The sequence below is a fragment of the Trachypithecus francoisi genome, unplaced genomic scaffold, assembly GCF_009764315.1.
Source record: "Trachypithecus francoisi isolate TF-2019V2 unplaced genomic scaffold, Tfra_2.0 Lachesis_group15, whole genome shotgun sequence".
In the NCBI taxonomy this organism is placed as follows: Eukaryota; Metazoa; Chordata; class Mammalia; order Primates; family Cercopithecidae; genus Trachypithecus; species Trachypithecus francoisi.
In genome coordinates this window covers 44,093,060-44,107,765 of record NW_022681460.1, presented here as the reverse complement: position 1 = coordinate 44,107,765, position 14,706 = coordinate 44,093,060, and the positions used below count along the sequence as shown (strand labels likewise).

The window sequence follows — 14,706 nt, the reverse complement described above, 5'->3', positions numbered from 1 at the left end:
CTTTGGGCCAACCCTGCCTCCTCCGCCGGTAGACCTAACCAGCCGGTCCGACCTCCGCTGCCTCCGGACGTCCCCGGCTCTTCTGGGCCGCCGCGCTGAACTGAGCGCCTAACCACCCGACCCCAGGGAGCCCGAGGAACGCGGGTCGCGCACGATGTCGGGAAGGCCCAGGAGGCAGCGAGCAGCGGCGGCAACCGGACAGCGCCGACCCCGCACCCGGGGCTCATTAGGAGCCCAGCGGCGGAGCGGATAGTAAGATCCAGACCCCGGAGCCTGGACGCGCTGAGGGCGGCACGGGGCCGACTCGTGTCACTCATCCTTGTTGGCCAATGAGCGCCTCGCCCCGGGCCGGGCCAGGCCAATGGGAGGCTAGGAGGCTTGTGAGTGGCATTGGGGGAGGGCGGGAGAGAGGCGGCCCGGGAGTGAAGTTGAAGCTAAACCCTTAAGCTATAAAGAAGTTACGGGGGGCAGTTTTCGGCTTCCAATTAGGAATAATAGTGAACTGGCTTCGTAGCAACTACGGAGGACCAGGATTCTAAAATCACCTCACTCTTTCCAAAGCTTGCATCCTCCTTTTTCTGCCACGCACCGCTCCTCCAATTCATGATCCAGAAAAGGGAGCCGGGAATGCTTTGCTCCTCTCTGCTAGTGGGAAGCCGAGAGACCGGCGGAGACGCTGGGGTTGGACCGTAGGCATGAGTACAATTAAGAGATGGGCGCCCCCGAACCCTCTGCCGCCTGTGGGGACTGAAGGTAGGTGAAGCAGAAGACACCCCGCGCCCTCCCGGCAACCCCGGAGCTCCGCGGCGGTGTGGGAGAGGCCGCGGCGCCTCCCACCCCCGGGGCGCCTGAGAGGGGCTGTCGCGAGCGCGCCACCTGTTAACCTGGCGCTGTCGGACCCCGTTTGTTGCCGCCCCTGCTGGGCAGCCAGAGCGCTGGGTCGCTTGGGAGTCCCGAGGGACTTAGTGTGTAAGTGTCACTTTTTGAGGAATCCCTCAGACTTGAGGCCCAAGTTAAAGAGGTAGCCAAGGTCCAGATCTGCCAAGGTCGGGAGCTGAAAGGCCCCCGCTGCGCCGTGGAGGAATTCTGAATTGTGAAAACCTGCTTTCGTGGGACATGCGCCCAACCTGGGCGCGGGCTCGGGGACCCGCAGCAGAAGGTCCCTTGCAGGTCTTCAAAAATATGCATTTTGTTGTTTGGGCAACTTCCCAGGGGTCTGGAGGATGTGGCTGGCATGGGTGAGGGAATGCCAGCATTATTTGCAGGAGGCCGTCTCGCTGCCGATTTATCGCGTTCTTTAAAAACAAACCCAAAACGCCTGGCTAGGCACGCTGAGTCCCTTTCCGGCCGTGTTTTTGGAATTGGGACGAATGTGTGAGTGGTTGAGGAGCCGCGGACCTCTTATGCTCTGATGTTGTTGTCTTCACAGGGCCTTGAAAGAGTTGTCTGGAGTTCCTGCTCTTCCCAAAGGGGCTCGGAGATACCTTAAATGCCGCGAGACTGAAGAGCAAACGTCGGGGATTATTATGTCGATTTTCCGAGGACCAGCGTTCGCAGCCCGGAGTAGAAGAAAAGGCTGGCTCCTCAGGGGTCCCACTGGCATTTGATACCCCAGAGACCCCCAGGATTGCCCAAATTCCGTGGATCGGCAACTTTCCTATACTGCATCCCGCATTTTCAAAGAAAATATTTTCCTTTCACCCCCGCTGGTCTTTTACTGCCATCAATACACTGTTCTTGGTGCAAATACTTCAGCCTCTTTATTCAAAGTATGTTTTATGTTTTTGCCAAATATGATCTCTAATTGAAAGTTTATTTTTTGTTTTGGATGAATCTGCGGAGTTTACGTTGTAAGAAGAAAGGGGGAACAAGACACAATGAAAGAAAAGTCCAAAAATGCTGCCCGGACTAGGAGGGAGAAGGAAAACAGTGAATTCTACGAACTGGCTAAATTACTGCCTTTGCCTTCGGCTATCACCTCGCAGCTGGACAAAGCATCCATAATCAGACTCACGACCAGCTATCTCAAAATGAGAGTCGTGTTCCCAGAAGGTAAGTGACTTTGGCCAGATGGAATTTCAAATGCAGAAGGGGCAGGGGATTTGCCAGGCAATGAGCCGACACCAGTGACCAGAGAAATGCATACATATTTACATATATATTCTGCAAAGGGAAGTTTAGCTCGGCTACTTCACTAAGGTCCTCACTGAACTCAGAATTTCTGTCGCTTTTTCGAGGCTCCCTCTACTTCCCCATCAATACTTTCTCTTCAGTCCATCAGATACGTTTGATTGGGAAGCAGCCCAACAGTCCTTTTGTCAACACTTCAGATGCTAGGCTCAACTGAAAGTACTACTAATCCAAACATGACTTTCTTTTTACTCCTCTTGTTAGAATTTTGTCCAGTAAAAAGCCGGAGCACTGCCAAATTCTGTATTTTTTGCCAGGTGTAGGTAGACTCATGTACCTGGAGCTAGATATGCCAGATAATAATTTCTCTATATGTCTAAAGTTTTGCAAATGGGCAACATGCATATTTGTGAACAAGTATGCCTGAATTTACTCAGGTTCTCAAATAAATTCTAAGCAAATTTATTCTGAGTTTTCAAGACATTTGCAGATTCTGGAACTAACTCTGGAGCTTGATGATTTGCAACTGTGGGCTTGGTGTTATCTGTAAGATAATAGGCTAGTTCTAAAATACATAAGATTGAATTAAGATGGCTAGCCCGCTTAGAAGATATCTTCTGGGTGTCAGCTTGGCAAATGGATTCTGAGAAAATTGTCTTATAAGGCCTAGAAGTTAGAATAGCTGAGCTGTTGACATGGTTTAAAACTCGTATTTAGATGATCAAGGTTCACTGTGTGAGGACAGTGCAGCTTTCATAGAACAGTGTCCTGTATAAAACCATTTATACTTATTAGAAAAGGACACTTTTCCATTTGCCCATCTTTTCCTTCACTTGCATTCAAATAATACAAACAGATTTTTTAAAAAAATATCTTGGATATGTCTTTGCTGGCAGAAGGGGATTCAGAAATGTAAAAGAGGGATTACTAAACAAGCTAACAAACAAAAATCCAAAAGAAAGAATTCTGTTTATTTACAAATGAGAACTTCTGATTTGACCCCTGGAGGTGTTTGTTGTTGTTGATTTTAGATGTTTCGGGTTTGTGGTTTTCCATTAGATGAATGGATGGGCAGGAAACAGTCATTATTGGGTTTGCAGTTTCACTTTGCTTGATCATGACGTTAAAGTTATTATCTAAGTCAAAAAGCCTGCAAAACATGCTCCAAGCCAAAGGAAAACTTTCAAATTATAGTTCAGTTCTACCTTCAAACTACAAGTGATGTTTTAGTCGTTCCCTCCTAAAGCAGTTCCTTGAACAGTTCTTCTCTGACCCTGGAAACCGCGGGGAAAAAAGAAATGAAAGCCTAAAGTACCTGAAAAGTAAATAAATAAATAAATAAATAAATAAATAAATAATTTAAAAAGAAGAAGAAAAAGAAGAAGAAGGGGAACTTATATACCAAAAACCACATTTCCCATTCACACTGTGCTATGAATTGTTGATGGGATGATTGCCATTATACCACACTGCCTTCTATTTAAAAAAGAGATCTCGTTGTCTTTTATACTGTCAGCGCCTACTTTATAAAAATAAAGCTATTGCGAACTCCGCTGGTCGCACTGTTCCTAACAGGATTATTAGCAGTGATTTGTCAGCCCCTGCGGTCTCAGTGGGCTCCCTTTCTGCGTGATTTCCAGCCGGTCTCGTCAATTATCTGTGCCGATGTCGCTCGCTGTTTGATCAGAAGCAGCATATGGTGTTGCTTGTGGGGCTGCGAGTAATCGCGGGAGGAGAATAGCAAGGCGGCGTTCTGGGGCGGGCACCGAGCCGGCCGGGAGAGCCCGGGGAGTCGCCCGGCCAGGGACGCTAGTCGGCTTGGTGCAGACCTGGGGCAGGCGCAGCTGGGAGGATATCGGGCTGTTTTCTGCTGTTGTTCGTGTTTTTGTTTTTAAAAGAGCAAGCCTTTTTGCTTAATTAAGTGCTAACTCTACACATTGTAAGTCGCGTTATAAATAAATAGGAACAAAAAGTAAACTCTCACAGCCAACCTCTCGTTATTTTTAAAGAGAGCGTCAATGAAGGATTCCGCTGGAGTCCTTTTGGTGGCCAGGATGGTCCCCTCTGGCTACTTTAACAGCCACTGTGCTTTCTGCAATCCCCTCACCTTCCCCCTCCCGAGCCCCGTACCCCTCCTTTCTCTCCCTTCTGTGGGTGAGTGTGAGTTTATGGGGAGGAGGAGGTGGACGATGTGTGAACTCTGGGCACATCATTTGTTTCTCCAGCTACTGTTGAGCTCATAACTCACCCTCAGCCTCCACCCAGTGAGCTAGACAGGGTCATCAGAACAGCTGGCTTCTAGGGATGAGGTTTTAATTTTGACGGTGGACAAGCTTCAAAAACCCAAAACCCAAACACAGCTCTTGAAAATATTAAACGACAACAACAACAACAACAACAACAACACCACCACCACAACAACTTTCAAAGCAATAAAATAGTCACAATCGCAAGACCAGGCACAACCTGTAGGGGGTGCCAAATTTAGGTTCAGTGTTGACTGAAGGCAGAGAGTGGACAAGATTGGGGTCCAAGGCAGTTGGGGGAACTGATCACTTTATATGGATGTAATCTTTTCTAGTGGTGTTAAACGGAATTTGTTGGAAGATGAAATTCATCTTTACATCTATCTTGAAGCCATCCTAGTACATAGTAGGTCCTCAACACGATTTTAAGGATGAGATTGAGATAGGTATAAATGTCTTATCACAGGTAATATATGAATTTTGTAAGTTATATAATCTAAATAATTATTAATCTGGTGACATAGCTGTAGGTATAAAAATGCTGTAAAACTTCAGTTTTGTTCATATACTATTTCATCTCTTATACACTGTAATGCCAAAGTCTGTAAGTTAAATGAACAAAAGTCGTTTCATAATTATATTTGAAAGAATAAATATCCTTAAGTACACCTTAAATACAGCTAATTCCCTTCCCTTCTCATTTGCCGAATACACTTTTTTGTTTTCCTCCCAAATCTAGTAGCTTCTGTGCCTGGGGGCAAGTTTCAGCTTTTATTTGCCTGAGTAGATGAAGTTAAACTGTTTAGGTGAAAATGGGGGAGTGGCAGAACAGAGAAATGGGATATGGGTACCTGAAATAATTAAGAATAAAGCCTTAGGTTGGAGATTTCAGAGAAAAAGAAAATTAGGAAAGATAACTGAGAAATCACTAACACTTCATATCTCCCAATTAGTGACATATTATATTCCAAAGTAGCCTTGTGAAGAAAAAATCGAGGCACATGGAAATATACCAATTTTTGGTATTATCAAAGCCAGAGGGACAGGATCTATAAAATAGCATGACTTTATTTGTGTGCAAAATAGGACAAATTCAATTACAAAGAAATATATATTTCTTATCCAGCTATAAAGCAATTTTGGCTGGGTGTGTAGTGGCTTTCATAATAAACTTTGAAAGGATCAGATATATTTTCTAATCTATAGCTATTCAAAATCTTGGTAACATCACATTGCCATTTCATTGACAAGATGTCTTGGAAAAATAAAAATAATCACAGAGTTGAAATTAGTAACTACTCAGGAAAGATGGTCTCTACAACAGACAAGGGTGATTAAACAAACTTCTGCAGACAATTTCTATAATATTCACCTGAAGATTGAAATCCTTAATGGCGATATATATATATTTTTTTAATATTTTTTTTTTTTTTTTGAGGCAGAGAACTGAAAAAGAAAAGGAGGCCCCATTTCCCACGTGGGTCGGTGATTTAAGGCTGTTTTTCTTGCTTCTTGGGGAAATGATTGAGCATTAGGTTTCCATGTTTATTTTCTTACAGAAGTTTTTCTCATTTAAAGGCCTTTAAGCACAGTTTACGCTCCGTGCTGGTTTTCTGTGTTTAATTCCAGTTTTGATGTTGACTTAAAATGTGGAGTGCAGAACTAAACTCCGTGCATAGCATTTGCAAGGCGGATTTATGTGCTAGAAATTGTAGATCAGATCAATAAAAAAGGACACTTTTTTATTTTAAGGGAGAGATCACTAATAAAAACAACAACAACAAAAACAGGTATTATAAGCTATTGTGGGATGCTTTCAAGCAGGGTGCAGTCACTCATCTAATGATAAAACAAGGCTGAATTTCTAAAGGACAAATCTAATTTCTAGGGGAGTTGTTGTCCAGTTCTAAGAAATCGTGGCAGCTTCCAGCTTTTACAGACCCAAATGTGTACACAGAATGAGAGCCCATAGATTCTCACCGCATTTCTCCGTACCACCAGGTATTTCGCAGGAAAATGAGGCTTGTACCTTGCTAACATCTAATGATTTTAATGGGCCACCTATTGCTAGTCTCTGAGCCGTGAAATTTTAAAATTTTGTGTGGAGGAAGGGGAACCTCAATTATTTAGAAATGGTCCTGCTACTCTGAAAGTGCTAAAACAGTGTCCACAGCAGAGTAAACTTCCTTCCGCAGGCAGCCCCACTGAATAGGCGGTTCCTGCACCTTGTCACTCGGCCTCGGCGGCTCGGGGCCGACAGGGGACAATTATGTCCAGGCCCCCGTCGCGCCTCCCGCACCGTCCAAAGCACGCAGTCAGCCAGGTCTGCGCGATGTGTCGCATCCTCTGTCTGCGATGGCCCCAGCCAAAGGCCTAGCTCATGGTCTCAGCACAGAGTCTCCTCACTCCCCAGGCCGGCCCAGGTGCCACCCCCTGCCCGGATCAGAAGTCCCTCTGGAGCAGATGTGTGCCAGCAGCCCCTCCTACCGTCCCGGCCACTGCTCCCGAAGGGCAAGCAGTCGTCTAAATCTTAGGTCCAGATCCAGTCTGGGCAGTTCCCGGGAAGGCGGGTTAGGTGCCATCGTCCGAGTCCCTGAGCCAAGTAGAACCGAAGTGGATTCGCCTGCGACTTTGGGCTTGGCCACGCCAGCGCGGGCCTCTAGGGAGGTGGCATCGCCAAAGCTGGGCCGCATTAGAAGACACGGAGTCGCAGGGTGACATCGGTTGACGTTTTTCGGCCGTCACGCAGGACTGTCTCGTGAACGCTGCATTAATTTCGCCCCCAGTTTTAGTCTGACCGAACCCCGCCCTCCTTGGGTTTCTGCAGTCTTTTGGCGGCTGACTCCAATTCGGGCAGCCAGGTTGGCCCGCAGGCTCTATCCCTATGAGAAACCCAAATTCCGGGGCTGGAGCTCCGCGAAGGCGGAGGGAGAGAGAGCGAGAGAGAGAGAGAGAGAGAGAGAGAGAGAGAGAGAGAGTCAGCGCTGTGACCTTAGGCCTCCACCCCACATTTACAGTAACATTAGTGGATTCCCTGGGCGCGGCCGCGGTGTCTCTGAACCGGGATCCGCAGGCAGGAGAGATCAGGGCACTGCCGAGTGCAGGCACACAGTGTGGGGTCCAGGCTGCTGAGTGCAACAAGACCTGGCCCGGCGCGCTCGGCTATGCCCTCAGGTCAACCAAACAGGCCCCTTGGCCGTAGAAGGCCGCAGGCAGAGGGGGGCAGCAGCGCCAGAGGTGGGGTCGGGTGCGCCTTGGTGCGTGAAGCGGCCTCCTGCCAGTGACTGCTCCAGGAGCTTGGTTCGGACTGGTAGCACCCATTTGCAGTCACTTTTTTTCTCTAAAGAGCCCGGCCGCGGAGGCGCCCGGAGGCTGAACACAAAGGCCACTCAACGCCTCAGCCCGGGGAAGACTTGGACAGTACGCATTTAGCGAGGATGCGCAGGCCCGGAAGGATACATGGGATTTGGGGTTTTTAGGATTACTCCCCACCCCCGGACCAGACTCTCCTACGCACTCTCAAGGGACACTCAGTTGGTTGAGACAAGTTGTTCAGAAACCGCAGTGGCCTCGACCTCAGAGGGCTTTCCCCTCCTCAGTCACCAAGTCGTGGTCAGGTCATGAAACAGCGCCTCGGTCCACCCTCCTCCATTGCCTAAAATGCACCTCAATTAGTTGGGGAGGTGAAGGTTCCTGGGAAGGACTGCAAGGAGGATACATTTCTATTGAGATGTAGCGTTTATTTATTAAAATAAAGAAAAATTTTAAAAGAACAGAACACACTCTTCTCTTCCTCCTTTTCCTGTCTAAGTGAAGGCGGTGATGATGCCGGGTCTGTAATCTATATTTTGTCAAGGGTATGAAATTCATTCCGAAGGAAAAGCTCTATCAATTTATTTTTGCTGCTTGCAATAACACAGCTGGATGATGCTTTGAGCTCACGCTAGACTGAGGCTCATCATTCATTCGCCAAGAACGGGCCTAAATGGTGCCTGTGGGATTAGGTCAATTTTAGTGGATCTACTTCGCCTCATTTGGTTACTAATTGGTTTCTTGTTTTATAAATCGAAATCTCATTTTCAGGAAATTACAAAACCCGTGCAGTCAGTCCATTGAGGTAATCCTTGGGTCAGGGGGTATTTAAATGGAAATGGCTCAACCGAGAATGGAGGGTAAAGCAACAGTGAAACTTGCCTGGGTTTCACAGGAAATGTGAGCTAGCCCTTTAGATCCATAATAGATACATCCCTTCTAATGCTACTTATGTAAATATGATAAACCAGACTTTAAGGGAAGAGGGGGGCCTGGGAGAAGCAAAATTTATCAGCTAAGGTTAATGTGGCATATCTTGGAAATCTTCCAAAATAGATTCTGTTTTCCTTTGTCTTCGGCCACTTTAGCTGGGGAAAATCCTTTTGTCTAAAACCCGATTTAGTTATCGCCTCCCTCACAGAGCTCCTTTTCTCCTTTGCAAAACCCCGTTCCCTCGGCCTCACCGAATTACAAGAGAATCTTTAGATCTTGTTCCCACTGTAATCCCGCCGCAAAGGGAGCTGGTTTCCTCCTCATTTTAAACAGACAATCAAAGGATTTGCGAATTTTCTGCGGTAGGTCAAGTGCAGAAACGAAATCTCAGCTTACCCCCTGGCCAACTGAAATTGGGTTTGCCAGAGCGCGTCAACGAAGGCAGGAGGCGAGGGGGTCCAGGGAGGAGGTCTCTACCCCACTTCGAGACTTTAGGGAGGGGGGACCCCTTACTAGGACTTGGGGAGGTTCCCTCGATATTAGATCGGGAAAGCCCGGCAGGTAGACGAGAGTAGCCAGTCCTTTATAAAACATTAACCCAGACACAATCGTGAGATTTCTACGGGTAACAGAAAGAAAAGGCAAGCCTCTGGGAAAGCAAAAGGTTCCTTAAAAGGTGGCGGGGGTGGGGCAGGAGAGGGCGAGGAAGGCTCCTGTTAACCTGTGCGGGACAGGTTGTTTATTAACCAGTGGGGAAGTCTTATTTTCCCTCGTAGGCGCATACTAATGAGGCCGAAACCCGAAACAAACAGCCTAAGCTGGCACCGGGAGTTCAGAACGAGTATTTATCCCGAGCCCAGCCTGGGGGGATTTTCATATCATTCTAGTTGGGAGGCCGCTTTGGGTGTCTTCCAGCCCCTTTGGGAGACCCTCAAAATGTTAGTCTGAAGACGTTTTGTTGGCCTTCAGCGCAGGCTTCATACCCTTCCGGGAGCCGCGCGAGACCTGTTCCCAGTCGCAACGCAGTCTCCGCCCGCTCTGGGCTAGCCCGAGTGCCCCGGCCCTTCGTCCCCGCCAAGCTTTGGGGTTTAAGGCCTCCGTAGGCCCCAGAGCGCCCAAAGGCCAGCGTCGCCGGCGTCCTCGGCTTTCCCGACAGGGTCCTTTCTCCTTTCCCCCGTGTGGCCTCCGCAGCCAGTCCCTCCTGCCACTCCTTCTGAGTGGGTATGTCTGAGTCGGGATTTAAAAAGAAAAAAGTAGGTCGTGACAGAAACGAAGAATAGGTTGGCTGAAACGGGAAGAGCGAAAAATGTGAGAAGGCGAAGGGGTGTGTACAGGTGGCTGTGGCGGGAGGCCCTCCCAGAACGGTCCAGGAGGACCCCAGGGACCAGGGCAGTGGAGTCACTCCAGGGAGGAAAGCTGGGCCGGGCTAAAGAGTCGGGAGGAGTTGACCGGGAGCCAGAGAGGTAGAGGAGTCCCGAGTGCGGGCGGGGAGCATCAGTGTTTGCAGAGTGGTGGGGAAATCGTTAGATTTATTTAGATGTGCAAACACCCAGAAAGACCGGATTTGAGTTTAAGGGGCGCTCACGGTTCCTCATTACCAAGGCTTTGATCGCTTGCTTAGGAAACAGCTCCTAGTCAACACCTTTTAAAAATCCAACTCCATGTTTTATTTTGAAAGATCTGCCCCCAACCTCATATTACAAGGCGAGTGTTCATCATTGTGTACTTCTTGGTGATTTGCTCCTTAACGCAGTAAATCACCTTTCTGAGGGGTGGGGTTTGGGAGATCATGTTAAACTTTGTTTAATGGTGTAAGAATAAAAGGATTTAACTACCTAGTTAAAATAATTTTAGCAGCAGCACTATTAAAAAGATAACACCCATAAATAGCTTAACACAGGCCTTCAAAAGTTTTTTATTTTTTTGCCTTCTTTTTTTTTTTTTTTCCACAAAAGGGTACTCTAGCATACTCCATATTAAATTTTTAAAAATCGGCCACAAGAGTCCTGAGCGTTTTATTTTTTTAGGCATCACCAGAGAAAGTTTGCAGCAAAGCCTCCAAAGATCTTAACGGGGAAACACCAAGGAGAGAAAGAGATGGTCTTTGTTAATAGAATACAGTATGTGGAACGTAGAAAAGTTGAATGAGTCTCAATTCGAGAACAGAACGAAAACATTACAAAAAGGTTGTTAGCACCCCAAAGTAACTGACTTCAGAAAAAGCCCATGCGGGTTTTAGTGGTAGGGGGGTGGGTAGGGGGCATGAGTTGTGTGTAAGGCAGAGGGCTAGGAGGGGAAAGGAATAGGAAGATGGATTGAGCAGTGATGCTGGTAGACTTCAGGCTGAAAATCATCCGCCAGGGAACTAATTTTTCCGAAGGGGATTAAAGCCAGAGGCCAAGGGGAGGAGAGTGGCTAGAAGCCCCGCAGCCAATCAGAAAGCCCGCCAGGGACCGGTTGGACCTGGCCGGTAGTCTCAGGTCGCTGTGGGCTGGCAGTGGCTTTCGCTGGGTGTCAGGACAAGCTCGGCCCCGGGAAAAGGATGACGATGAAAACTTTAGGCGAGAAGCAGAGTGCCCTTACCCCCGTAAACACACTAGTGAACCTACACGAAAGTTATCGGTGGGGTGCAATGTTGGAGACTTTTTCCGAGCCTGGGCCACTTGGAGTCCTGCCAGGGGGCCCTTGGCCTGGGCCCAGCCCTCCCTGAGAAACCAGGTCTAGTTTAGAAGAGGAAATCTAACCTCTGCTGAGAAACTGAGAGGACGGACTGAAATGTACACTCTCCCATCCTCCGCTGTCCACATTGAGAGGGATCCCCTATGGTATCCAGTCAAAGGGCCGGTGCTTGCTCGGGTAATACAGTCGCGGGACTTGGTCCCAAACTGCCTGCCAGGTCCGGATTCAGTGGCTACAGGATGTTTCTGTGTCTCCACAGGGCTCGGCGAGGCGTGGGGCCACTCGAGTCGGACCAGCCCCCTGGACAACGTTGGCCGAGAACTGGGCTCCCATCTGCTCCAGGTACAGGTGCAGGTCTTCCGGTGGCACATAAGCTTTGAGGGTCTGAGTGTCTGGCCCTGAGTTGGGCTTTTAGTTTCTCAGAGAAACAAAACAAAACCGAACAAACAAAAACAAAACAAAACAAAAAACAGGGATCTGGATTGCACGGGGCCCTCTCAGAGCCCAATAGCTGCTGCAAAGTAAAATTTTAGCTTTTGCAGATGATGCCTCAAGAGGTTGAGAGAGAGGCAAGGTAGACAAGTGAGAAGCTGGGTTTGGAAGGTAGCCCAACGAGGCCCCATCAGAGCGACCTAACCGAGGGAGGGGGCACCATTTGTCTCCATCGGGCTGAGAGAATTGGAACACCCCAGATCAGGAAGAAGAGGCAAGGCCACAGAACCATCCCAAATAAAGAATTTCCAAAGGAAATAACAGGAATCTGGTAAAAATACCTCTCAGTGCTTTAAGCCCACACCTTTCCAATTCAGCTACATCTGCAACTGGTTTTATCTCCCTGTAGTGCCCAGGTTCCCTCTTCTCTTCCTATTCCCCTTCATTCCAAGCCAGCCCAGGCTGAGTGCAGGACTTTGCTTAAGCACATACACACCCCCAGATAATGAGTCTAACCAATGCTAGGCTCCCATTACCTTGTGGTATGTAGTGCTCACAGTTTTAAATTGCTCTTTGCCTACTTAAGTCACAGAACAAATATTTTAAATTGCAAAACCCTGGTGGCATTTTTAGATTTTGCATTTGTCCCAACCCTGCAACATCATCATTATTATTATTCAAGCCCACTGGGAGCTACTTCCCCTGGGGGCCTTGAACATAAGCAGCATTTGGGGAATTTAAGCAAGTTTTCCCTGTGGGCTGGCATAAGTGGCATCTCTTGACAGGAGCTCCTTTTCCTACCACTACCCTATACCTTTCTCCTTCCAAGACACCAAGGAGATTTTAGTTTCATGGGACAAAGAAAGGGCTTGGGCAAGCATTCTCTCACTGACCTGGCCTTCACACCTTTGAATTTATCTAGAAAGGCACTTAACTCTAAGGCATCTTCTATCAAATTTCCCTGTGTCCTTCCCCTAATATTTTCATATTTCCAACTAATTTTCCTCAGAAACATAAACAAGAAAACAAAATCCAAACTGTCCTTGACACTTTCTAGCTCTTGCCAATTTATTTCCTCTTCTTCACCCCACATTTCTGGCAGGACTGACTTACATTCCCAATTCAATGCCCCCCCCAATTCATTCCCACATCCCTGCAGTTTGGCATCTCTCCCACCCATCATGCTCTTCACTGGCTTCACCACATTTTGACAGCAAGAATTAGATGCTCATCTCTTATCCTAACAGAGCTTGCTCATTCCGCAAACTTAGGGGGGACAATTGCAGGCCAGATGGAAAGCCCTGCTCTCATGGAGTTTACATTCTAAGGAGAGCAGTTTTACAAGCCCACGTAGGTACACTGTGTAGTGTACCAAGTGGTATAGGTGCCATGGAGAAAAATAAAGAGGAGAGGAAGAAAGAGTAGTGCCTTTTAAAATAAGAGATGGTTGTAGAGGGCCTCACTGAGAAGGTGACATTTGGACTAAGACTTGAAGGAGGTGACACTGATTATTTAACATTGTCTCCTTTCCTCAGTTTCTAAAATAGCACTATTTCCCAGATTCTTCTCTCTCTCTCTGCCTGCTCCCTTTTGATTTTGCCGCCACTGGTCGGCCTGCAAATTCTGTAATTTCCCCAAGGGTTTAGCTCTATTTCTCCTGTCACAGCTTCAAGGCCACCCAGGTAATCTCACCCAACATCAGCCTCTCAACTCCTTTCTCCATATGAAACCAACTGGTTTCTCTAGTCTAGACTCTCCTCCTGAACTCCAGATTTCTGTTTCCTACTGCAAACTGGACACATCTAAATGGAAATCTGCATACACTTGAAGTTTAGCATCTCCAAAACAAGGATGCATTATCTCCCTCCCCCAGAATTCTACTCATACAAAATCTCACTAAATCTTGGTTATTAATGCCACCTTCTGCTTAGTGCCTTCGCTGAAACCTTGAAGTAAACCTCTCTCTGCCACCAATGAAGTCCATATCCAGAAACATCTTTGAATTAGATTCTCGCCTTTGTATATTTCCCTTCTGAATGCCCCATTTCAGGCTTGACCATCTCTGCTGCAGCTGCCTTCTCTGATCTGCTCTTCCCCTCCACTTCCTCTTCAGATCACTGTCTTCATTCTGCCAAACAAAATGAAATTAAACAAATGCCACATCTAAGCATGCTATTCTTCTGCTTAGAAACCTCTGTTAGAACTCTAGTGCTTACAGAGCAACTCCGGGTTTCTCAAGTTGACATTTCAAGCTCCAAAATCTATTGCAGGTGTAGCTCCTTTGCCATCTCTGGTTCACCAAATTCATCACCTCAGAATACACTAGGTTGGTCCTATCCCCAGACTCAGCAGACTTAGTCACTTCATTCCTTCTGCCTAGAATGTTCTTTCTCTCTTCTCCAGTCCAAGCTTCTGTTCAAGGTTCTGCTCAAACATCAGCTCCTCTAAGGCCTGATTGTCCCCCAGGCCTCTGGTCATTCAGGCTCTGGGCCGCTTGCCTATTCAGCACTGTCTGTTCAGCTGTGTCGTCATTATATCTGTCTTCAGGCCAGTTGCCCCTGCTGGACTTCCTGCTCCTTGAGAGCAGGGTCTGACTCATCTTGTCTCTGCCTGGACTAAGGCCTTATTCACAGAGATAGAGACTGTGAAAATCTTAAGACTTTCCTTCATGGAGAGCCTGTCAGTTTGATGTATCAGTGTAAACTTACACACACATACATCCTATGGCACTACTCTATGGACTTGCTCCTTGTTAAACCTCTCATCTCCTAAACGCCGCCTCTCCTGGACTCTTTCCAGAGTCACTGGCCAGCTTTCTTCTGCCTACAAACTTTAGACTGCCAGCCCTTCCATATTGACCAACCAATGCCTACTACATGACTATTCCCAAGCCCTGCTATTACTCTTTCCATTATAGAACACGTAGGCTGTGATTTTCCGCCCTAGAACTGTGTGTGTGTGTGTGTGTGTGTGT

At 47.5% G+C, this 14,706-nt stretch overlaps 1 protein-coding gene across 1 annotated transcript in view; it reads left to right on the top strand.

Moving 5' to 3' along the window:
* The first annotated feature begins 223 nt into the window (after nt 1–223).
* SIM1 (SIM bHLH transcription factor 1) overlaps nt 224–14,706 on the top strand; it is a 75,565-nt gene continuing 61,082 nt past the window's right edge. The window contains exons 1-3 of the mRNA XM_033234692.1: nt 224–753; nt 1,430–2,052; nt 11,560–11,642. Of these exons, the coding sequence (XP_033090583.1) occupies nt 1,878–2,052; nt 11,560–11,642 (258 nt within the window). The 5' untranslated portion in view covers nt 224–753; nt 1,430–1,877. The remainder of the gene's footprint in view (nt 754–1,429; nt 2,053–11,559; nt 11,643–14,706) is intronic.